The following is a 23,812-nucleotide window of genomic DNA, read 5'->3' on the forward strand; positions in this document are numbered from 1 at the left end:
AAGTGTAAGGCAGAAACCTGTTAGAGAAGAAAAACTCAAATATTTTCCACTAAAACGAGTGATAGAAAAGTGGTAGGACTGCACCCTGTCAAAGGCAGAAAACTTGAGAGGCCCGTAAAAACAAGGCAGTCCCATCGAGTTCTGGGTCTCACAGGTTTCAGTGTGTGTGTATAAGTACACACACAGGTAATAAGCAAAGACACTAAAAAGAATACACCAGTTACAAAATAAAAGGAATAGTCTATACTAACATCAGGAAAAATTAGAAGTCGATTTCAGAGAGTGTTAGAAGAGAAACGTTTTTAATAGTTAAAAGGAAAACTGACCTCAGAGTAAATAGAAGCAAAGGGTGTGCAGTAGCACACTGATCACCAGTGGGAGAAGTCAGCAGAGATCAGGAGTGGAGGAAGTAAGTTTTTTATGGTTGGAAAAGCATTATGGCAATATTTGCAATGGAAAACATACGCAAAGAACTAAAATTTGGGTTTCTTGGGGATGCTAGAATTTTTATTACAAGTACTTGTCTTTGGTCAGCAGTTTCTATCCCTGGCATTTTAAGCATTTTGAAATATCCTTCCTTTTTAGATTAGAACTCTAGGTATATTCATGAACCTCTTGGGATAACCTTTCAAGATACAGAATCCAAGTAGCCATAAAACTTTGATGGAAATAAAAAAATGGCAGCAGAGCTAGCCAGGTTGGGAGCTGGGGTGTGCGGGATGCCTAGAGCCTATGTAGCTCCTCCTCAGCCCCACGCCCATGATAGTCCCTCACACTTTGAGACTGAGTGACCAGATTTTTCCTGCCTTTCTATTTTATGCCTTCAGAAACAGTTAAAAGCATGATTGTTAAACTTCTGCAGCTTCTGAAGCCTTTCCGTCATGTGTTGCCATTGTAAATGTGTGCATTTTCTCTTTTGTAGCCCTGACCAGTGCAGGGATTCGATTACCTCATATCTCAAAGGAGAGCCTGGAAAATTTGAAGCAAATGGAAGCCATGCAGAAGCCACTTCAGAAGCAAAGACAAAATCTTACTTTTCAGAATCCCAAAATGATATCGGAAAACAGAGTGCTAAGGAAACTCTGAAACCAAAAACGCACGTATCTGGTCGTGTTGAGGAACCACCATCATCACTAGCGGCATATCAGAAATCTCTGGAAGAAAGCAGCAAGCTTGTAATAGAAGAGCCTAAACCCTGTGTGCCTGTCAGTATGAAAAAGATGAGTAGGACTGCTCCTGCAGATGGCAAGCCACGCCTCAACCTCCATGAAGAAGAGGGGTCCAGTGGGTCTGAGCAAAAGGTATGTCACCTGGTTGTCTAGTGTCCTCTCATTGAAGTTGAAATTACTGATGCTTCGCTTCTTTTGATAAATCTGTGGCAATGGGCCCAAGGTTCTTTACTATTTCGTTATAAATGTGTGAAGTCGTAGCACTAATGGTGGGGGTAAAGTATTAAGTAAAACATATGTCATTTGATCATACCTTCATTCATCAGGTTGGAAAAAGGAATAAACGTGTCTTTAGCCATTTTCCAGGAGGAAAGAATAACAGAGATATTAAGTAACTAGCTTAAGGTCCAGTATTTTGTGTGGGATATAGGTTTCCTAACTCCCAACCCAGTCTCCTTATGGAAGGAGGATAGTACTTCTGGTCCTTTTATATAATTTAGAGAATCTATAAGCATCTGACTCCATCTTGGAGTTCTACCCGGTAAGGTCTTTTTTCTGAAAGGCATGGTGTTTTTGAAATTGAAGAAACAAAATTTCCAAGCCTAAAATGATCTGGTTGCTAGCAGTTAGAAATTTTAAGTTAGAAGTATTTTCAATAATTTTTACATTTCATTTGGTAATGATCTTATTTGTTTTCAATAATTTTAAAACCTTACCGTGATAGAATTGCTTGCTCTTTGTACTTAAGGCTTTTGTGTTACCATCTAATAGATTGTTTTTATTCGTTGAGGTATACCATTTTTAGATATCTAAAATTTTAAACTGAAATTATGACTGGTAAATGGGTATTAGAAAATAAAATCAGATCTATCTTTTTTTTTTTTTTACTGCTTTTCACATTTTTTCATGAACTAGGTGATAGTCACATGTTATGTATCAGAATAAGTAGCATTTGCTGTTTTACCACAGTGTCTTGGGAGGAGAAAACAAATCTTTTCTAAAATAATGAGTCAATGATTAAGTCAAGGTTTAGAAAAACTTCTAGTCAACTCCCAGTCACTCAGGAGGTAATTATCAGTGTTTCCCTTTCGTGTCCTTTTCCCATCTGCAGGCTATCTTTTGACCATTTTCCTGCTTGTTAGAGGGGAAATTGAGAGCAAGTAAAACTCTATTTTTTCCCTGTTAGCTGTGTGTTGTTTGTGAAGGCGGTCATTAATGAGGTGGGCATTATTTTAGGGTATCACTTAAATATGTGATTACTCTACCGCCACCAATAATCATTGACTGAATCAGTTCTTCTCTGTTTTTTTTCTTTAAACTTTTCTGTTTGAGTCTTTCTTTGACTTCCTTACTCACCAACTTGGTTTTGAGTATTGATTTCTTTCAGTTGACTCAGTATATTTAAGCAGTATTAGTTTGGATGGAATGCTCCCTTTTAAAATGAGCTCGCGGAAATATATAGGGAGGAGCAATAAGGATAACTGAACTGTGAAGATTTATTCTGCAAAAGCCTATTAAAAATCAACAGAAATGTTCTGAAAGTAGATTATAATGTAAATAAGCACCATTATGTGTATATGCTGGCCATTAAGAAGGAATAAAGACGGTTTAAAAATGAAAGTCTTAACCCTGAATGGAAACTCAGCTGAGTTCATTAGTAATGGAAAATAGACAAAGTGTTTAAGATTTCTTATAAATGAGTTTGTTTAGTATTGGTCATCACTGGTCCTTCCTCGGTGCAGAAAGGCTTCATGACCATAGGCATTCATATGGAGTGAAAGCTTCCAGAAGATACGAGCCTGACCTCACAAGAAATCCAAAGATATTTAGATTGTGTCTTTTGTGGCCAGACCATAGTGCAGTAGCAACCGACTAGGTCATCTGATGTATGATCTCAGAAAACAGCCCCCTTTTTGTCCTCTAAAAAATCAGGTCAAAAGTCCGGGTGCGGCTCATACATGGATGGCTGCCTGCTGTTACAAGGTAAAAATCTGCTATTTTCCACCTCTTTCTGTGCAGCAACCCATGGCAAGGAGTGATGAGAAGATCCCATTTGGTCTCCTAGTTTCCCCTTTGCCATTTCCTAGACCATTCTCTAAAAGGAATCCTGATCTGGGATTCTGCTTACAGTCTCTCTACCCGCCACCTTAGGGTTAGCAGAGAGTCCATTGGAACACTGGCCAAATGGCCGCTTTTTTCTTATGTGTAAGGGGCAGGTGTCAGATGACTCTCGATGGAATGATGAAGTAACCAACATCTAGGTTTTTTGATTGTGCATTTAACGTATGTTCATCTGCTTTTGAATTTTCCCCAAGTGAAAACCTTTCCTCAGTGTAAGATTTCATGTATAGGTAGTTCAGACTGAATTTTTCCCCTTTGTCTCATTCAATCCATTAATCCTTGAATGCTTAGTGGTAATTATTTTCTTTCATCAATATGAATACTTCTTACCTTTTTCTGCTTTTTTGAGCCTAGCAGAGCCTCCTTTCACAGTACTTGGATCATTCTAAATGTCCTGAATTCCCTGTCCTTTCCTGAAAATTTTTTAAAATAGGGAATTTTGCAATAATAGAGAATATTTTTATAAAGAAGTTGAAAATTATTTCCTTTTGACATTGTATTATGTACAGGGATATTTTGATCAGATGTTAAATGTCTTAAGTTGAGGTTGATAATACTGTAACATTTAAAAATATGTTTCAAATTTATTTTTGGTGAAAAATTTATCTCAAAAATCATCTGGTATTTGTACTTCCTATAGCAATTTTACTTATTTGTAAAAAAAATATGGTGCCATTCATTTTATCTTCTGTTAAGTATATCTCCTGTCTCTAGAACTATTAGATTGAGGTAACTAGTAAAGTGAGAAAATAAAAATACTAGATTTTCAGAATCCCACCATTAAAGTGAGAAATAAACTCATTCAGTGAATACCCTTCATGGCATTTAAGTAGAAGGAAAATATTTTTTCCCCTTGAATTAGGAACTGTTTGCTACTTGGTAGTTTCTCCTTATTCTTATCCTTACTGTACATCCATACTCTTGTCTATAAAATGTGCTTTTTCTAATTTCTTATCAATTCTTTAAAGCTTTTACATGTTTACATTATTCCTTCATTCGACTAGATCTTACTGAGCACCAAGTACGTTGGTAAAAACTACTGATATACGTAAACATAAATGCTAAATTATGCTGACGTAGACTTTTTACTTCCTCTGAAGTTCAACATAGCGTTTGCTGAAGTTGTCAAATCTGACCAAATTTTTCTAAAAATTGGAAATAGTATGCTCCTTTCTGTAGATCAAGTGAAATGTGCCCCACCCTCCAGGGTTATTCATTCAAATCAAATGAATATGTTTCTTTAATAATTAGTAGCATGTAGTTACTGATGCCAAAAAGGCTCTATAATTGTTGCTAGTAATTTTTAATTATTTTGATCTTCACTTCATTTAGAATAATTTCTCTAAGTGTAATTTCATATCTAGAATTCTGCTCCAAATTTTCCTTCCACTTAAAATTTGTAAGAGTTTCACAAATACACGTCATGATTTTCCTTGGGGGAGGGAAGAACAGCAAGTAATTGTTCCCTGATTTCTCTCCTCAGAATGTTTTTAATGTGATGGTAAAATTGTACTAAAAATGCATTTACTAGGACTTTAAAGACAGTGAGAGTGATTCCAGCTCAGGGGAGGAACAGAGAGTCACTACACGAGTTATTCGCCGACGTTTGATTATAAAGGTATCCTGCAGCTGGATCGTCTTGAGAGGCATTGTTGTATTATTAGAAACTCTTTTCTTGTTGTTTTGAAAATTTAGCATGCTTGATGACTAAATGGCCCTATATTTGTTTCTTTGCACATTTGACAGTTTTTAAAACAATGATGAAACAAAAAAGCCATGTTGCATGGTAGTGAGTGTTCTATCTAGGCCTGTGTTTGACGTGTGTCAAAGAAGTCTGAGTTTTGCCAATACTGAGAATTCTTGGCATTTGTACTCTGCTTTCCTTGGAGACGCATTATATGTGTGAACAAAGATTCTATCTTGGTTAGAGCGGTTCATGAGGCTGTAATGAAGTATTAAGATAAAGAAGGAAGAGAATGGAAGAATTAAAGGGCTTCTTCCTCAGTCTCAGGTTCCAACTGCATGTACAGTTTTTAGATGAAAACCAATTCTTCATTATCAGTCAGTGGCAGAGATGGGGTTATAGCCTGGCATGAATGTCTGTGACAAAATGCAAGTCAAGCAAAAACTTATAATAAAGATCAAGCTGTATTTTTAAGTATTAACTAACTACTAAAATAGGGAGAAATTTTTGAAGAAAATGTAACTGTCCCTGTTATATAGCACAGTTGAAAACACTATGAATGAATCTCCCTGATTTACCCACAGAGGCCTTTGAAGCACTGAACTCATCCATGGCAAGGTCTTGTAGAACGTTCCTTGCAGTCTGCCGAGTGTCTTCATTACTGTCTTTAGAAAGCTCTTTCTTGATGTTAGAATAACTGAGTGCAGAGAGAACTAGGGAGCCATTTTTGATGCACAGGCCTTTGATTGTGGCCCAGATAACTTGATTGGCTCCTTGGTTGGCAGCTCTGAAGAGAAAGGAAGGGAAGTTACTATTGAGAGACCATTTATCAAATGTATTATCTAATCCCAAAGTGTCAAGAGATCCTGCAGAGAGCAGAGAAGTTGATTTAGGTGTTCAAAACTTTTTAACCCTTCTGCTTCTACTTTTCATAACGATCAGATGAAAGAAGAAAAGAAAATTTCCCAAATCTGATTTAGTGTAGTTTTTCTGACACTTTGGAAACATTAGAGAAGAAAATAAGTTCTTGTCTAAATCCTGGGCTATCCCCAAATCAACTCTGAGCTCACTGTTATTGTTAGGTGCTGTTGAGTCAGTTCCAACTCATAGCTAGCGACCCTCTGTACAACAGAACAAAACACTGCCCTGTCCTGCGCTATCCTCACAATCATTATTGTGCTTGAGCCCATCGTTGCAGCCACTGCATCAGTCCATCTCATTGAGGGTCTTCATCCCTTTCACTGACCCTCTGCTTTACCGATTATGATATTCTTCTCCAATGATTGGTCCTTCCTGATAACATGTCCACTCCAGAGTACCTGAGACAAAGTCTTGTGCTATCCTCCCTTCTAAGGAGCCTTCTGGCTGTATTTCTTCCAAGACAGATTTGTTTGTTCTTCTGGTAGTCCATGGTATATTCAGTATTCTTCACCAACACTATAATTGAAAGGCATGAATTACTTCTTTGAGAATTCCACATAGGCAAGTAAGTGAATTCTAACAACTCTCCAGAGTTAGGCCAAGCTTCATAGGTTCAGGGTATAGTCCTCCAGACTGCCAAGTCTTTCCAGGGCCACCTTCACTTCTAAACAGCTGGCTACAAATTCCAGCATTCTCTTACATCCTCAGGACATAAGCCATAAGCTCAGGAACCCCCAGGACACTCTTAATTCTGACCAACTAGCTAAATTTTGGGGGTTCCCATTCCCATCTCAGGTTCAGTAATTCACTAGAACAACTGTCAGAAATTATAAGGTGTTTTAAAAAAAAAAAAAAAATAGAACATAGCAAAAAGATAAAAAATCAGAACCCGCCGAAGTGAGAGACACATAGGGCAAAGTCTAGAAAGGTCCCAAATTCAAAGCTTCTGTTTCTCCAGGTATGTCACCCTCCTAGCACATTGATGTACTCAGAATATTGTCAGTCAGGAGAGCTCACTGGAGTCTCTTTGTCCAGAGTCTTTACTGAGGTTTCATTATCTAGGCACGATTGATTCAATATTGACCACATGATTGAACTCAATCTCCAAAACTCCTACCAAACTTCTGATCACATGGTTAGTCTTTCTGGAGTGGCTAGCCACCATCCTGAGTCATCTAGTTAGTACAAACTATGGAGGGGCCCACCATGAATAACAAAGGGTCTCTGATCATTCAGGAAATTCCAAGGGTTTAGAGGTAACCTACCAGGAACCTGGGACAAAGGCCAGCTAAATTATTTATTACCCACAAGCCAAATTACTTAGTGTTGTCTGGCATATTTACAAATATTTAACCCGCAAACTGTAATACTCATCATCAGTCACCTGGCACATATTCCCTGGGATTAGGGGCAAAAAATAAATAAATAACTGTTCTAAAGTTGTTAAAGCTATATAACCTTTGCTAGTCCATAATCAATATCTTCAAGAAATGATATTTTAAAGTGAAATGTCAAGAAAAAGCACACCATATGTATCATTTTGTAACTTGCTTTTGTTGCTTAACATATACCATATTCATATTTCATTCAAATCCATCTCATTCCTTTATAACAACTGCCCATTATGGAAGGGAGGGAGAGAGGAGTTAAACAAGTTTTCTCTAAAGAAGACAAAACAATAACAACATTGACCTTCCCCGCCCCCCAAGTGAATGAGGGCTATTTCTTTTGGTCTCCTCAAATTCTAGACATGTATGAGCAAGTTGGCTTTTAAGTTATTGTATTAGAGAGAATTATTTATGGATTTGAGCTTAATATATATAGTTACTTATATGTGCATGTGTGTATACATATATTTACATACATACATACACATTTTTTTTTTATTGAGAACTTAAGTTTAAAAAAGACCAAAATACCTTATGATGTTACAAAACACAGGAGCCTGTATTCTACTCAAACCTCTACTTCTTGCAGTTAGAGTAATTTTAGGGAGATTGAGTGGAAATGTCAGAGAATGGGTTTTATAACTGGGGAGGAACATAGTATAAACATCAGAATCATTCAGACAGTCTTTAAGAAATGTCTTTGATATGTGACTGAGAAATCAAAAGGTAAAAAACAGCTGTGATTATAACTAGAAGCTATAGGTATAAGGAAAAAAACTGTAAGATACATAGAATGATTTCTGGTCAGTATTTTTTTCTGTGTAGAATATTGATTGAGGCAGTTGCAATGTGAAAAAGCTCAGAGAGCTGCAGTAGTATAAGGGAAATACCACATGGAAGCTACCTCTGTCAAAAAATGAAATGAGAATGTTAGGACCCAAAGGGGCCATCAAGACTAAAATCACTCCTTTTTCTAGTTGACAAAACCAAGGCTTGGAGATGATTTACCTAAAGTCACACAGCTAGGGAGTAGCAGCTCTGTGACCAGAACCCAATCCCTAAGCCTTCTAGTGCATTGCCATCTACCTACTTTTTCCACAATACTATGTACTTTCTCTTCCAAAACAAAAAAGGAATCTCTCTGCCTAGACTGCATCAGGCATTTGGTAATTCAGCCCTTTCTAGTGGCCTAGAAGAGGGCAGCACTGGGCTGTCATGCTTGGAAAAACTATTTGATGGGGCTGGAATGCTGGGAATGTGACCTACTTTATGGAGGCTCTCCAGCCTGGACTGAACAAGCATACTGTTTGCTATCCTTATCCCTCCTAGCACTTAGAATCTCACAGCTGAAAACTCTTTTGGGGTTGTTGCATCTTGCCCAGAGAAAATTTTGGCTGGGAAGTGCCGCCTAAGGGAAGCAGGAGGTATGGCCAGGATTCCGTTACAAGCCAGGGCAAATTCATCTTCTTAGTGATTAAATTTGTATAATAAGTGAGGTAAGTGATGTAAAATCATAATCTTATAATTTTTCTGTCTTTAATTTTATATATGGACTCATTCGTTTTTTACAAAGTTTTTTACTTTCAAATCTTTATAAAATAAATGAAACTAACACATTCCCCCATTTGGGGGCTTTTTTTTTTTTTTTTTAGTTTATCAGCATATTCACTTACTTCTATTACAATTTGATAAAATCATAAACCCTAAAATGAAACCCACTGCCATCCAGTCGATTCCAACTCACAGCAACCCCATGGGGTTTGCAAGGCTGTAGATCTCTACGGAAGCAGGCTGCCACATTTTTCTCCTGCAGAACTGCTGGTGGTTTTGAACTGCCGACTTTTTGGTTTGCCGTCAGTTGCTTTAACAACTGTGCCACCAGGGCTCCTGATAAGATCACAGTGGCTTCAAATGGTTGGCAACAGCTGAATTCAAGTATATTAACCAGCCCTGCAAGCTTGTTTATATTATTTGCTAAGCAAATGGAGTGAAAATGTAAAAATTTAAACCAACTCACAAACCAGTACAAAGTTTGTCAAGATTCAAGTAACTCCAGTATTACTGTGCAGTTTACTTGTATTTTCGTACTCACTTTCTAAATAAGTTTACACGTATGTTCTCCCAAAATCAAGCAATTGAAGAGTATATAAAGTCCTATCTGCCCATTCCATTTTCCAAAGGTAACAGTTGGCCCGCTTCAGGCTGTTTTTGTACACATATACCAATATATACATGACATGTACACACATGCCCAGCTTGTGGATTTTAGATTATAAAAATGGGTTATAGTACACATACTGCTTAGTAACTTTTTTGCACTTAATATAAAAGTGGTAGATCTGTTTTGATGTCTCTATAAATGTAGATCTCATTCTTTTGTGACGACTAAACACACTTCCATTTATTTTGTCCATTCCTCTGTTGGCAGATAATTATTTCTTTTCTCCCCACTCTACAAACAACACTGAAGTGTGTGTTTATGGGTGGGTGGGTGGATAGATGGATAGTTAGTTCCTGGGTGCTGCAGATGGTTAGCACGCTTAGCCACTAACCAAAGGTTGGAGATTTGAATCCACCCAGTGGTGCCTTGGATGAAAGGCCTGGCAATCTACCGCTGAAAAACCACCCTTGAAAACCCTGTGAAGCACAGTTCCACGGTGACACACTTGGGGTCATCATGAATTGGATTCAACTTGATGGTGTGTATGTGTGGGAACCATGGTGGTACAATGGTTAAGCACTTGGCTGTTAACCAAAAGGTTGGCAGTTGGAACCCCCCAGCAGCTGCACAGGAGAAAAGACCTGGTGATCTGTTCCCGTGAAGATTACAGCCTAGGAAACCCTATGGGGCAGTTTTACCCCGTAGTATAGGTTCGCTATGAGTCAGAGTTGACTGAATGGCACTGTTGTGTCTGTACATGTACATATTTGGGAAGTTCAAGTTGTAATGTTGTCTACATCAAAGCAAATTGGTACATTTCATGTTATAAATTTTATTCAAAAATCCAAGGAGAGAGGAAAGGAAATTATAAAGCACAGTGCTTCCAGCAGGGATCTAAAAGGGAAGTACAGTTAGTCGTCATTAAGGTGGCCACCAGGGGTGATACTGTCATACCACGTGTGCTGTAATTTTCCTTTGAGATGGGAAAAAAAGGGCAAGTAGGTTGCCAAAAATATTGGTGTCAGCAAGACCGAGGGTGGAAATTTTGTTTACTTAAAAGTACACAAACTCTTTTCAAGAACTTTAGAAACTAATAAGATGATTCTCTTTCCTCAAAGAGAGGCCCCAGTGACCTCTCCTTGGTAAAACTTGCTCTAGCTTATGACTCTGATATATGCGACAGAATTAAAGATGTATGAGTTTTTTAAAAAAACATTTCATGAATTTACTCTTTCAGTGAACTCCCAACTAATCCACTCTCCCAATTAGTGACTTTCTACACAATCCAGTTTGTTTTGGCCTTAACTAAAGCAGTAATTGGCTATATTTAATAAACATTTAAGATAAAGATATATCTTTACCTTGAATTATATGGAATCCAAGTCTGTATGAAAAAAAAAAATGCCTATGTACCAGAATAATTCTCAGCACCCTATATGGCATATAATTTATAAGTAGGGCTTTGCTTTTTTAAGGCTATTACCATAAATCAGTCTACTTGTATGTATTCACTTTGCTTATACACTTATATTTCTTTCAGAAACTGTCTAAATTTAAAAACTGTCATCCTTTCCCACAAAAAGATCCATTTATGACCATATCCAATAGGATTCTATTTAGCTGGATTTTCGTGGGACCCCTGAATTGTCTACCACTCAAAGAGCTGGACATGCCCGAGAGTTGGCTCAAAAACATTTCCTCATTCATGATTAGAATGCAGTAGAACCTCCCATGACCTTTCACTGGCTTTTCTGTCATCTTTATACCTTTACTTTTAAAATAAAATTATGGATATTAACTAAACATATAAAACCAAACATAAACCCAGAACCCAGTGCTGTCGAATCGATTCCAACTCATAGCGACCCTATAGGACAGAGTAGAACTGCCCCATAGAGTTTTCCAGGGAGCGCCTGGCGGATTTGAACTGCCGACCCTTTGGTTAGCAGCTATAGCATTTAACCACTACGCCACCAGGGTTTCCAAACCAAACATAAGAAATATAAATAATACCCCCATAAAAACATGTTGCAAGTTTTAGTGCATTTAGATATGAGACCTCTACATTTGTCCAATTTCCTTCTTTCTTTTACTTATACTTCAAACTAGTCATAAGCAAGATTCAGGGTGAATTAAACATGAGCAGCAAGAAAAATCTTGTTTTATTTTGGTCCAACCTCTACCACAGTGAGGTAAAATGAGTCATATGTCCTACCCATTATCATGAGCCCATAATCTATAAGAATATAAAGTCACTTCATAAAAAAAGGGCCCCTGGTGGCACAGTGGTTAAGAGCTCAGCTGCTAACCAAAAGGTCAGCAGTTCAAATTCACCAGCCGCTCACTGGAAACCCTATGGGGCAGTTCTACTCTGTCCTGTAGGGTTGCTATGAGTCAGAACCGACTTGATAGCAGTGGGTTTGGGTTTTTTTGGTTTGGTTTGTAAAAAGAAAAACAACAGATTTTGTTAGCAAAACAAGATAGTGTTTTAATCTTTACTCTGTCATTGTCAACCAGAACTACCTTTCTACTGGTTGTGACAAAAGCACTCATAGAATTTTCTCATCGTTGGCTAAACCAAACCAAACCTGTTGCCGTTGAGTTGATTCTGACTCATAGAGACCTTATAGGACAGAATATAACTGGCCCCATAGGGTTTCCAAGGAGCAGCTCTTGGATTTGAACTGCCGACCTTTTGGTTAGCAGCTAAATGCTTAGCCACTTTGCTACCAGGGTACCCATTGTTGGCTAGCAGTGACAAAATTATCAGAGGCATTACCTTTTCCATGTCAGTAACGTTTAACGAGTTAGAAATTGTAGTTCTCCCAGAAATGTAGCTGTCTTTTTTGTGATCTGCCGTTTTTCCCAGAAAAATCACAGGTGTACTATAGCATTATCTAGGTCACCTTTTCAACAAAAAGTTTGACTAACAATAGGTCCCCGGAATACTGTTCTGAATTTACTATATTTGTCCTTGTTCCCCCAAACTATAAGTGGCCCAACACTGAATTTGAACACTAATGAAGAAGGTAATGTCTTGCAGATACAGTCCCACTTTTGGCCTCTTGAGTGGTTTTTCTCATTATACAATCAGAGCTAGCTGAGAGGTATTAAGGAACCATCTAAACCCATCAAATTGGTTATAAGCACAAAAAATACAAACCCACCCTGAAGAGTAAGAATTTATGCCATTTTTCAGACATCCCCTTAAAGGAGTGTTTAAAGGAAGACCTTTGACAGATGAGAGTCGGTAACTGAAAGATATAATCTTGAGTTACTTAGGCACTAACTTTTTGTCTATGGCAGTGGAGGTCAGATAATCAGGCATCACATAGACACCTTCACTTGAAGGCAGAATTCTTCATCAGACACAGTTATTCTCATTTATTGTAGATCTGCAAAGGCTTGGGAAAGTAACATTTCCTTATACTCTCAACTTTTCTCATAGCCCTCGAAAAACTATGTATTACACTTAGTAAACGAAATTTTAAATGACACCAACCAACCAAGTGTGATAAATAGAATGCCCCAACCAAGGTACATCTTAATTCAAATTAGACAAAACTCAGCCCACCAAAATCTTCCTCTGGAGATTTGGGGACCCTGGTGGCACAGTAGTTAAGTGTTTGGCTGCTAATCAAATGGGACAGTTTAAATCCACCAACCGCTCCCTGGAGACCCTGGGGCAGTTCTACCCTGTCCTGTAGGCTTGCTATGACTCAGCATTGACTTGACAGCAAGGGGCTGGATTTTTTTTTTTTTCTTTTTCAGTGAATAAATACTTTGTGCTCAGAGTGGGATGATCTAATTAGAGCACTAAGCTTCAGCTAAAACCTTTTTTTTTTTTTTTTCACAAATAAAACCTGTTGGTTTGCGTATCAGTGTATAAGTGCATTCTATAATTACACATTTTCAAATTCTTCCTTCTTAGAACTTCTTGCTAACCATCTTGTACATTCCTAAATTTTAATGCTTTGAATGTTGTTAACTGCTAAATAACTACCAGCAGTCTGTTTTTTACCCCTTGCACTGGAGTAGCAAGTAGAATTTATCTTCTTTTTCTAAAATTCCTCAGAGCATGTGTGTGGTGTGTGAAGTGGTATGGAACTCTGCCCATCTAGCGTATTGCTAATCTCTATGCCACATCCTTTAGGGCGAGGAAGCAAAAAACATCCCTGGTGAGTCTGTCACAGAAGAACAGTTTACCGACGAAGAAGGCAACCTCATCACCAGAAAAGTAATAATCACGGAGATTTCATGCTTCTCTTGGAATTTAGATTTTCTGCATTTACGAAACTGCTGATTGTTTGCTGTAGTGTTGCCCTTTGAAACTGAAAAAAAAAAAAGACAAATCTCTGCTCTTCACTGTTGCTTCCTACAGATCACTCGGAAAGTGATAAGACGAATTCTTATCCCACAAGAGAGAAAACATGGTGACGTGGTAATGGAGAGGGATTGCCAAGGAGAAAGTAGAGGATAAAAGCTTTGTGAACTCCCTAGAAAACGCTGCTGACAGGCTGGCCTCTGCAGCGTGTGGCAGCCTGACGTGTGTGCTGCTTTGACGTGTTGGCGTTTGATGAAGAAAAAGACTTTTCTTCTTGACATTCTTTAATGTGATTTCTAAAAATGTCTTTAGAGTTTTCACAGAAATAAATTCACTCACGGGGGATAGAACGTGCCAGTTCTAGGGAGAAAAAGTTAAAACCCTCCCCCACCAAATAAATCCCTTGGTAGCACCCATTCCCCACCCAATGCTTTGTGTTCAGCTGAGTGCCTGCTCTCAACACTAATTCAGAGTATTCCTTTAGAGCAAATACTTGGGCTTAAATGTTAGCATGGTAAAAGCTGCAGTCCAAGATCCTTACATCAAACCTTTACATTTTTCCCTCCACCATATTCTAGGGGGGGAATCTGAATTCCCCCATCTTGACCTTCGGAGTGTTTCCCTATTTGGGTTTATAACACTTTCCTATAATGGGTTTACAACAGCCCGTTTCCACTGTGCTGGTTAGAAAGCTGGACTCATCACTGAGCAGTGTTAGCTCAGAAAATGAGTTCACATCTCGTTAGTTTTTCCTTTATTTCCTTTTCTCAAGATCTTTACTCGTTTCTTTTTAAAAATAGAACTGTCAATAGCCTGTTTATACAGAAGAAAAAAGGGAACTGAAAATTTCTCACAAGGACTAAATCAGAAAATGGGAAAGGTTACAGTTTTCCATTATAATAGGGTAAAACTGAGTATTTGTGCAACAGCTTTGCTCTCAGGAAAATGTGTCCCTGACGCTCAGTGGACAGAGGTCTTGTGTTATAGGAAATGGAGGCCTGCTTAATCTGGGGATGAGAGGAGGTGTTGGAAATTCCATAGACTTAAAAGTCCTTCAGTTCAGCAGCATTTCCACGGTAGCTAGTTCTTGCTTAGTGCTTGGCTGAAGATGTTTCAGTCTCATGATAACAAATCACGTTAAGAGTCTACTGACCTAGAAAGGTGTAAATTATAATTTGCCAATTCTTTAAAAATTTGGGTTTGGGTGTCTTAAGTGCTTTCCCGATTTCTTCTAGTTTACTATAGCAAAAGGACAGGCTGCCGTTTTTTTTTTTAATTGATTTATTACTAACCTGCTGAATTTTTGTGAAGTACAGTTATGCTGTGTTCATTTTGACAGTGCTCTCTAGCTTGCCTTGATGATGCTAAGCTGTGTGGCTAAGCCAAATAGATTGTGTATAATTTTGAACGTGAAGTGATAACGTGCTTTAAACTGCTTTTCACTTATCCTAATCCAGCCTCAAGGGACCAGGATGGGAACTGCTTCATAATTAAAACTCTCTCCATGAAACCTTAATGCGTACATTCCTTTTAAAGCAGGGAGAAGGTTATAAGGTGAAGATGAAGAAAGAAATCCGGCATGTGGAAAAGAAGAGCCACTCATAACAGCGAACGGTCAGTCAAGGTGATTAAGCGTGCTCATGCCAACAACCAAAAAAAAAAAAACAAAAACCAAACCCAGTGCCGTCGAGTCAATTCTGACTCATAGCGACCCTATAGGACAGAGTAGAACTGCCCCATAGAGTTTCCAAGGAGCACCTGGCGGATTCAGACTGCCGACCCTTGGTTTGCAGCCGTAGCACTTAACCCCTACGCCACCAGGTTTCCAATATATCAACAACAGTAGGACCTAATTGGTGTGAAACTTCTAAGGTGCCATTAAACATGGGATTCAGCTCTTCTTTCCTCTCATTTCGCTGAATTCCACCTTTGAAAATTCAATATGAACTTCTTAGAGTTCTTTCTATGCTTATATATGCACTAAAACTTGACTCTGGTTCACAGTCTGTGAACTTTCTCCTTACAAATTAGCCAGGAATTGAAATGTAAATGTTGTTTGTAGAAGCAGATGTTGAACAGTGATTTTTGAGTCTTCTCTAAGAGCTAAGGCTCACTCACTATGAAATGCAGTAGCCTTGTACAATCTAACAGGAAGGCTGTTTGGCAACAACTAATTCTACATAAGCACTCTGAGATATTGGTCCAGCCTTTCACATTTTAGCAGAAAAGCACCTAAGAATATGATTTCAGTTGAAATACAGTGGTTGCCAAGTTTAAATTAAATCACTGAAATTCCCATATACTATATTTTTTATACAAACTAAAGCAAATTAAATAGGAGATTAATGGTACTCTTTTGTTGTTGTTAATAGTTTAGTGAGCTTTGTTTAAAGTCATCTGGAATTTTCTTTATAGATCAGAATATTCTTCTTTAGCATTGTTTTCTATTTCTTACTTTGTCCTATTTCTACATAGCTAAAATTAGAAAGGCCATTTAGAAGGAGAAAGCAGATAGTTTTGAAAAGTACTTGCATATATCTATAAGATAAAAAAAAAAAAAAAAAGGTAGGGCTATTTCTTCAGGGCTGGTCACCACTAATCTTCTTAGCCCCACTAGTCAAAGTAACAGATTTCAGTTTATCACTTTGATAGATACGCTGTTATCCAGTTACCAGAATCCTGGTATTTGGAATGCTGAGGTAAGGAATTGAGAAATGATCTCGTCTCATTGCCCCTAATTTTATATGTGAAGTAACTAAGGCCCAGATAAATGCTTAATCCCCCTATAAAACCTTATCATTCATTTATTTATTCAGTCAAAGATTTATTTCGCCTTCTCTCTGTGCTTAGGCACTGGGAATTCATTAGTAAACAATACAAACATGGTACTTGGCCCCACTAAATTTATGTTTGGGAGATAATGGTAACCAATCACAACCAAACATCAATGTTTAACGGCTTTGAGAACACTGCTAAGAATTGCAGAGTGTCCTGAAAATAATAAGTTATTATACTCTTTGAAGTGTTTTATGTGTGCTCTTCATTTCATTCTCACAGTCAACCCTCTTGGGTAAGTACCCTTATTATCCTTATTTAACAGATGAGGAAACAGGCTCCAAGCATTAAAGTAAATTACTCAAGGTCATACAGATTTAAAAAACTAACAGAAGTAGATACAAACTCTTAACTGGCTGCCTCCAGAACCCATACTCTCAACCATGTTAAACAGAGACTTCACTTGGTTCAGAGTTAACACTTCCTTGAGAAAATGATGTTTGAGCTCAGTTTTTTTTTTTTTTAATTAATTTTTATTAAGCTTCAAGTGAACATTTACCATTCCAATCAGTCTGTCACATGTAGGTTTACATACATCTTACTCCCTTCTCCCACTTGCTCTCCCCCTATTGAGTCAGCCCTTTCAGTCTCGTTTTGTGCCAATTTTGCCATCTTCCCTCTCTCTCTATCTTCCCATCCCCCCTCCAGGCAAGAGTTGCCAACACATTCTCCAGTGTCCACCTTGAGCTCAGTTTTAAAGGATGAATAGAAATCAACTAGGGTGGAGGTGGGGAGTTGGATGTTGTTTGAGGTAGCCATCTAGGCACAGGCAGTAGCCTTGCACAAAGGCCAGGAAGTGGGAAGAAACAGAAAAGGAGGAACTATGAGAACAGGTCAGTGTGGCTGGCTGGAGAGTTTTGCCAATGTGTCTGGAGAGGTAGGAAGGATCAGAGCAGTCGTATCTCATGATCGTCTCTATAAGGATTCTGGTCTTCACCCTAGAAGCAGTGGGAAGCCATTGAAGGTTTTTAGGCAGGGGTGGGATATGATCCAACTTACGTCCTGCATCGCTTACAATAACTGCAAGGAGGAGAATGAGTTAGAGGGGGCAGGAATGGATGAGCAGAAAAACTTTTAGGAGACTTACAGACACTGGCTTTGGTAGTGAGGATGATGAGAGATAGGCTGAATCAAGAGATATTGACACAACTTGTTTATTGGATGAGAAGGGTGAGTGATGAGAAAATTAAGGATAACTTCAACATAGTAATATCTAAAATGAACCCACCTTTGATGCATGTCCTATTGCTTAACCTGGTGAAAAACTTGCACATACAGCAGATTAATAGAACATGAAGCATGAGTTCGCTGTCTTGAATTAGTCTAGTTAAATAATTTTAAGTGAGAAATGAAGTGAAATGAGAGAAGAATTTAGTCAGCTTTAGTATGTCCCTGAAATCTCAGCGACTTGTTCAATCATAGACCTAGAGTTTGAGTGGGAAAGAACCAAAAAGTCATCTATACCAGCTGAGCCATTTTTCTAGAGCAGCAATCCCTAGTATCTGTGAGTAAATGACACTCCAAAGTAAACGGTGGTGCTTTGTTCCCAGGGTTCTTAAGAGTGCGTTAATATAAAAAATGACATCACCACTAAATGTACGAGAAGCTTTAAAATGATGATCCATTCTGTAAAGAAGTTATTAGGGCCTTGGCTCACACAGGTTCGATGGAGAGAGAAAACTGGATAGAAGAATTCATATGAATGTGCAAACAACTTCAGCATAAAGCAAAATTAATGTCTCAGAAGGAAGGAACAGTAAATTTGACTGTAAGCCTCATTTTACCCTCCAGGGTACTGTTTACCTTCCATAAGTGAACTTAGGAAATGAGTCCAAGAATACGGCCCGGGATCTCAAGACATTGACTGTGTGCCCTGGAGAGATCAGCTTACAAATATATTGAGATATTTCATAGCCCTACTGACTACACTCTTGTTTTTTTGTTTTTTGGGGTGTTTTTTCTTTTAAACAGAACAACCAAGCAAGTGGAATGCTGCCAAGTTTCACTGCTTGTCTGATAGTGACATCAAAAATTTTGCTTCCCATTTTAGAACCAGTTGAATTTTGAGTTGTCTGAACCCTGCATCTGCTTTTCTTTAATACTGAGTCACAGCCATCCTATTTTTAATGGAAGGGAAAAGCCAATGGCTTAAAATAATAAAAGATTTTCATAGTAAATATTTACATAATATATAGTGATTTATGGAAACCCTGGTGGCATAGTGGTTAAGAGCTACAGCTGCTAACCAAAAGGTCGGCAGTTCTACTCTGTTCTTTAGGGTCGCCATGAGTCGGAATCGACTAGATGGCAACAGGTTTGGTTTTCTTTTTTATAGTGATTTATAGTTTATAAAGTGTGTTTATTTATTTATTTTTTTTTCTTATTTAATCCTTCACACAAGCCTTGAGGCAAGTTAGGCCAGTTTTGTTTGCCATCTTTTACAAATGAAGATCCCAAGGTCAGGCGACATGTCTACTCACACAACTTACTGTCAGTGGAACTGAAACTTGATGCCAAGATTACTGATGCTCAGCCCAGTGCTCTTTCCATTATACTAAGCTGTCTCTCGAGAATAATTTATTAATACGTATAAAATCATCTTTTATCAAAATGATTATGCACAAGGGCCTTGAGGTGGGAAGAATGCTAGCACATTTGAGAAAGACAGTGCAATCAGGGCTTGGTGAGCTGCTGATGGATAAGGCAGGCACGAGATGAAGTAAGAGATGCAAGAAGAGGCCCATCATTCAGAGGTCAGAGTAAAGGATTTCTATTTCATTCTAAGGGGGATTTGAAGTCTTTGAAGGATTCTAAGCAAGGGCCTAACCTGATCTTTTTTGTTGTTGTTGTTTAAGAGCATACTGGCTGACTGTAGAGAATGGAGAGGGGAACTAAAGTGAAGATTACCAGTTGGTTTATTTCTGTAGTCCAACTAAGCCATAATGGTGGCTTAGGCTAGGGACCTGGGCAGTGGTTTTTAGGAAAATCAACAACACTTGAGGCCAGGTGGAGAAGAAAGGTTAACAATGCCTCTCAAGTTTCTGGCTTAAGCAACTGGTTGGTAGAGAAGGCAGCAGAATAGAAGAGGAATAGGTTTTAGGAAGAATATCAGGCATTCAGGCTTAGTCTTGTTGAGTTGGAGCTACCTATGAGATATCGCAAGTATTTTAGATACACCAGCCTAGAACTCTGAGGAAAGGTTGGGGCTGGACATATAAAGGTGTGGGAGTCATCATTAAAGAGATGAGTACTGAACACCGGAGAAAGCTAAAGTGAGTAGAGAAGGGGTTCGAGACTGAGCCCAAAGGAACAACAGTATTTTGAGAAGGGGTAGAACTTAAAAGGTAGCCTCTGACCTCTCTTTCCTGAAGAGCTCCAGCCATGACTCTCCTTTATGCTGTTAGAGTCTAAGCTATTCTATATCCCTTGCTCTGATCTAAAATTGCCTACATGTTCAGCTTTGGCCCTCTAGCATATTTATTCGGTTTTAATCTAAAAATATTTTAACCCATGCAGTTTAATATCAGTGGTGCAGAGAAACCTATAACAGGATGCAGACCAACTTCATATAGTCAGAACTTCTTACTTTTTGTCTGCTATTCAGAGTTTCGTGACACGCGCAGTGCAGGTTTTGGGGGGAGAGTACAATGTTTCGGACATGATTCTAAATGTCTGCCCCTCATTTGAGTGAACTCCTACCCATTGTAACTTCACAGTGTAGTCCAACAGGCCACCATGATCATAAGTAACACAAATCAAAATAGAAACGAAATGCTAGGGGAATCCACTGTAAGATATAGTTAACTTCAGTAGAGGAGATCTTGCAAAGCTTCTTGGAAGTGAATATTTGAACTGGTTCTTGAATGAGTAGGATGTTGAAACAGGGCAGTATGGAGGATCATTATGTACTGTACTCAGGAGTTTGGCCTTTATCCTGGAGACAGTGTGGTACCACTGAAGTTTTGTGGTAAAGACTCATGTGATCAAATGTGTCTTAGGTAACCCTAATGTTAGCATAGAGGATTTGCGAAGAAGAGAGTTTGAACACACGGAACTCAGTTAGGAGACATGGATGAGGGCCTGAATTGGGTGTAGAGAGAATGGAAAGGAGATGCTAGATTTAAGTAACCTTTTAGAAGTAGAACCACCAGATTAATCTTATGTGGAGAGAGAGGGAAGCATGAGAATTAAAAATGACATCAGGGTTACTAGCAAATTAAAAATGACATCAGGGTTACTAGCTTGGGTAACTAACTAGATGTAATCATTGACAAAAATACAGACCTTAAGACCACAGAACCACCACCTGTCTATCAGTTCATCATACCATGGTGGCTTGCCTGTTGCGGTGATGCTGGAAGGCATACCACTGGTACTTCAACTTCAGCAGGGTCACCCATGATAGACAAGTTTTAACAGAGTCTCCAGACTAAGACGGACTAGGAAGAAAAGTCTGGTGATGTACTTCCAAAAATTACCCAATGAAAACCCTATGAATCACAACAGAATATTGGCCAATATAGTGCTAGAAGATGAGCCCCCAGGTTAAAAGACACTCAGGTACACAGTGGCTGCAACAATGAATTCAAGCATACCAGAGATTGGGAAGATAGTGCAGGACCAGGCAATGTTTCCTTCGCAGGGATCACCATGAGTTGGAGTCAACTTAATGGCAACGAACAATAAAACAAAGACCACAAAATAAAAGAATTGAGGTAGACTGGATAATGAACTTGACCTTACAGAGGCTGAATTTTCAGTGCCCTCGGTATTTGTCAGCGATTTGAAAGGCAGTCTGGGCTACAGATCTAAGAGTGGTTGTCTTTGGGTGAGAGGCGAAGCGGCTCGAATGGGTGGGGTTGTCAGGTAGTTTACTAGCTGTGTGAGCTTGGGCAAGTTACTTTTGTTCCTTAATTTCCTCACCTATACTGGGGATCATAATAGTAACATATCTCCTAGAGTTCTTATGGGAATTACATGAGTTAATAACATGTAAATTGCTTAAAATAGTGGCTGGTAAGCCCATAATAAGTGTCAGCTATTATTACTAGTATTAAGCGAGGCAAAAAGGGAGCCAAGAATAGCATCTTGAAAAAGCAGCCAGAGGGAGGCTAGACCCTAACAGTGGGAGAAGCCGGAAGAGCAATGCCACCCAGTATCCTCTGCCTGTGATGGTGGTTTACACTTTGGAGCACTTTCACTTCTTTTATATCACTTGTTTCTCATAAACCAAAAAACCAAACCCGTTGCTGTCAATTTGATTCCGACTGATAGCAACCCTATAGGACAGAGTGGAGCTGTTCCATAGGGTTTCCAAGTTGCAGCTGGTGGATTCAAACTGCCGACCTTTTGGTTAGCAGCCAAATGCTTAACCACTGTGCCACCAGGGCTTGATTCCAACTCATAGTAGCCCTGGGAAATTAGTAAAACAGGTATTCTCATTCCCCTTACTAACTAGTGAGCAGAGACTGATTTTTAAAAAATCCCTGAGACTATAGTTAATAACAGGTCTGGGTTTTAACCTCCACCTTGGGAAACCCTGGTGGCGTAGTGGTTAAGAGCTATGGCTGCTAACCAAAAGGTCGGCAGTTGGAATCCACCAGGCACTCCTTGGAAACTGTGGGGTAGCTCTACTCTGTCCTATAGGGTCACTATGAGTTGGAATCGACTCGACAGCAGTGGGTTTAGTTTTAACCTAGATGTCCTGATTCTGCTTCCAGGAAGTCAGAACTATCTATGGCCTGAAAATGCTTCATTTCAAATTCAGGACCTTGCCCTTCAAGGGATTTTCCCAGAATTCATTTGCCATAGTTAATGTTTTTATGTACTGTTGTTCTTATTTATTTCCTTATCCTTTAAAAAAAATCTCCAACCAAAAGCATTGACTTCAAGGTTAAGAGCATGAGTTCTAGAGTCAGGCAGCTTGGCTTTCAGTTCTGGCTCCACCACATACTAACTGTATAACCTTGGACTTAGTGTTTAATAGCCCTGTGCCTCTTATCTCCTGATCTTAAAATGGAACTACCTCATTGTTATTAAGATGAAATCAGCTAATCCATGTTACAGGTATGAGAACAATACATGGCACATAATTATTTACTAATAAATAATAGCAGCTATAAAAATTCCATTATTTTGTTAACATTATATTTTTCTTTCATATCCAAAATATGAATCAGTATTTTCCCAGTAGTTTCCTTTTTTTTTTTTTGACCTGGCCCTGTGATCTCAGATCTTTTTAAAATTTTCTCAGATCTTTTTTAAATCATTAACCATAAAAACCAAACTCACTGCCATTGAGTTGATTACGACTTATAGTGACCCCATAAGGTTTCCAAGGAGCGGGTGGTAGATTCAAACTGCCACCCTTTTGGTTAGCAACTGAACTCTTAACCACTGCACCACCAGGGCTCCTTTAAATCACTAGTCAGTAGAAAAGAGCCAGCTTTTTAAAAAGCCCCATTTTATTGTTATTAACTGAAGAACAAATCTACCTGAGTCTGAAATTCTTTTAAAACTGCCCTGTACTTTAATTATGCAAATTAGATTTATTTTTTAATGAAAAATGATCTTAGCTCCATGACTTTTGTAACTAGAGTAAGAGATAGAGAAGGGAAGGGAAAGAGAGAAGAACTACAGAACGCTGTGTGTCCTCAGTGGGGTTACAGGAAAAGGTGTATTAGGAAAGGTTTTACTTAAGCCATGGCAGAGCTTAGTCTTTAAAGATGAGTAAGAGTTAACAAGCAAAAGTGGACCTCATTAGGGAGATCAAAGAATGTGCTGTCAAAGAGGATTTAGACAGATGAAGATTAGGGAAGTGTGGGTAGATACACAGTCATGAGTAAAGAAAATGAAGCTGGGAAATAGTGTGCATAGTGGATGACTGGCATACATGCCACACTTCTGTAGCTCCTCAGAGTGCAGTCTGTGGACCACCAGTATCAGTGCCATCTGAGAGTCTGAAATGCAGAATCCCAGGGCTTACCACCAACCTACTGAATCAGAATCTACATGTGAAGATGCCCAAGTGATAGACAGGCACGTTAAATTATGAGAAGTACTACTCTAGAACATATTGCTGGCTTTCCCACTTAAAACAGTGGGACCTTCCAGAAAAGTTTTTTTTTTTTTTTTTTTTTAATGCTAAGCCTCATCCCAGAAATTCTAAATAAATTGGTATGGGATGCAGCCTGGGCATTGGAATTTTTT

General features: G+C 38.6%; 1 protein-coding gene across 8 annotated transcripts in view; it reads left to right on the plus strand.

Moving 5' to 3' along the window:
- The window catches only part of ANK3 (ankyrin 3), a 706,927-nt gene that overhangs the window by 679,621 nt on the left and 3,494 nt on the right, over positions 1-23,812 (plus strand). For 6 of the 8 annotated variants that reach the window (XM_049855203.1, XM_049855204.1, XM_049855209.1 and 3 more), the window contains 2 exons: positions 923-1,301; positions 15,305-15,392. In XM_049855203.1, coding sequence (XP_049711160.1) covers positions 923-1,301; positions 15,305-15,373 — 448 coding nt within the window. In that variant the 3' untranslated portion in view covers positions 15,374-15,392. Of the gene's footprint in view, positions 1-922; positions 1,302-3,101; positions 3,812-15,304; positions 15,393-23,812 lie in introns of those variants that run through there. The other 2 variants (XM_049855202.1, XM_049855205.1) reach the window with 2 other exon arrangements.

Source organism: Elephas maximus, chromosome 16 (assembly GCF_024166365.1).
Source record: "Elephas maximus indicus isolate mEleMax1 chromosome 16, mEleMax1 primary haplotype, whole genome shotgun sequence".
In the NCBI taxonomy this organism is placed as follows: Eukaryota; Metazoa; Chordata; class Mammalia; order Proboscidea; family Elephantidae; genus Elephas; species Elephas maximus.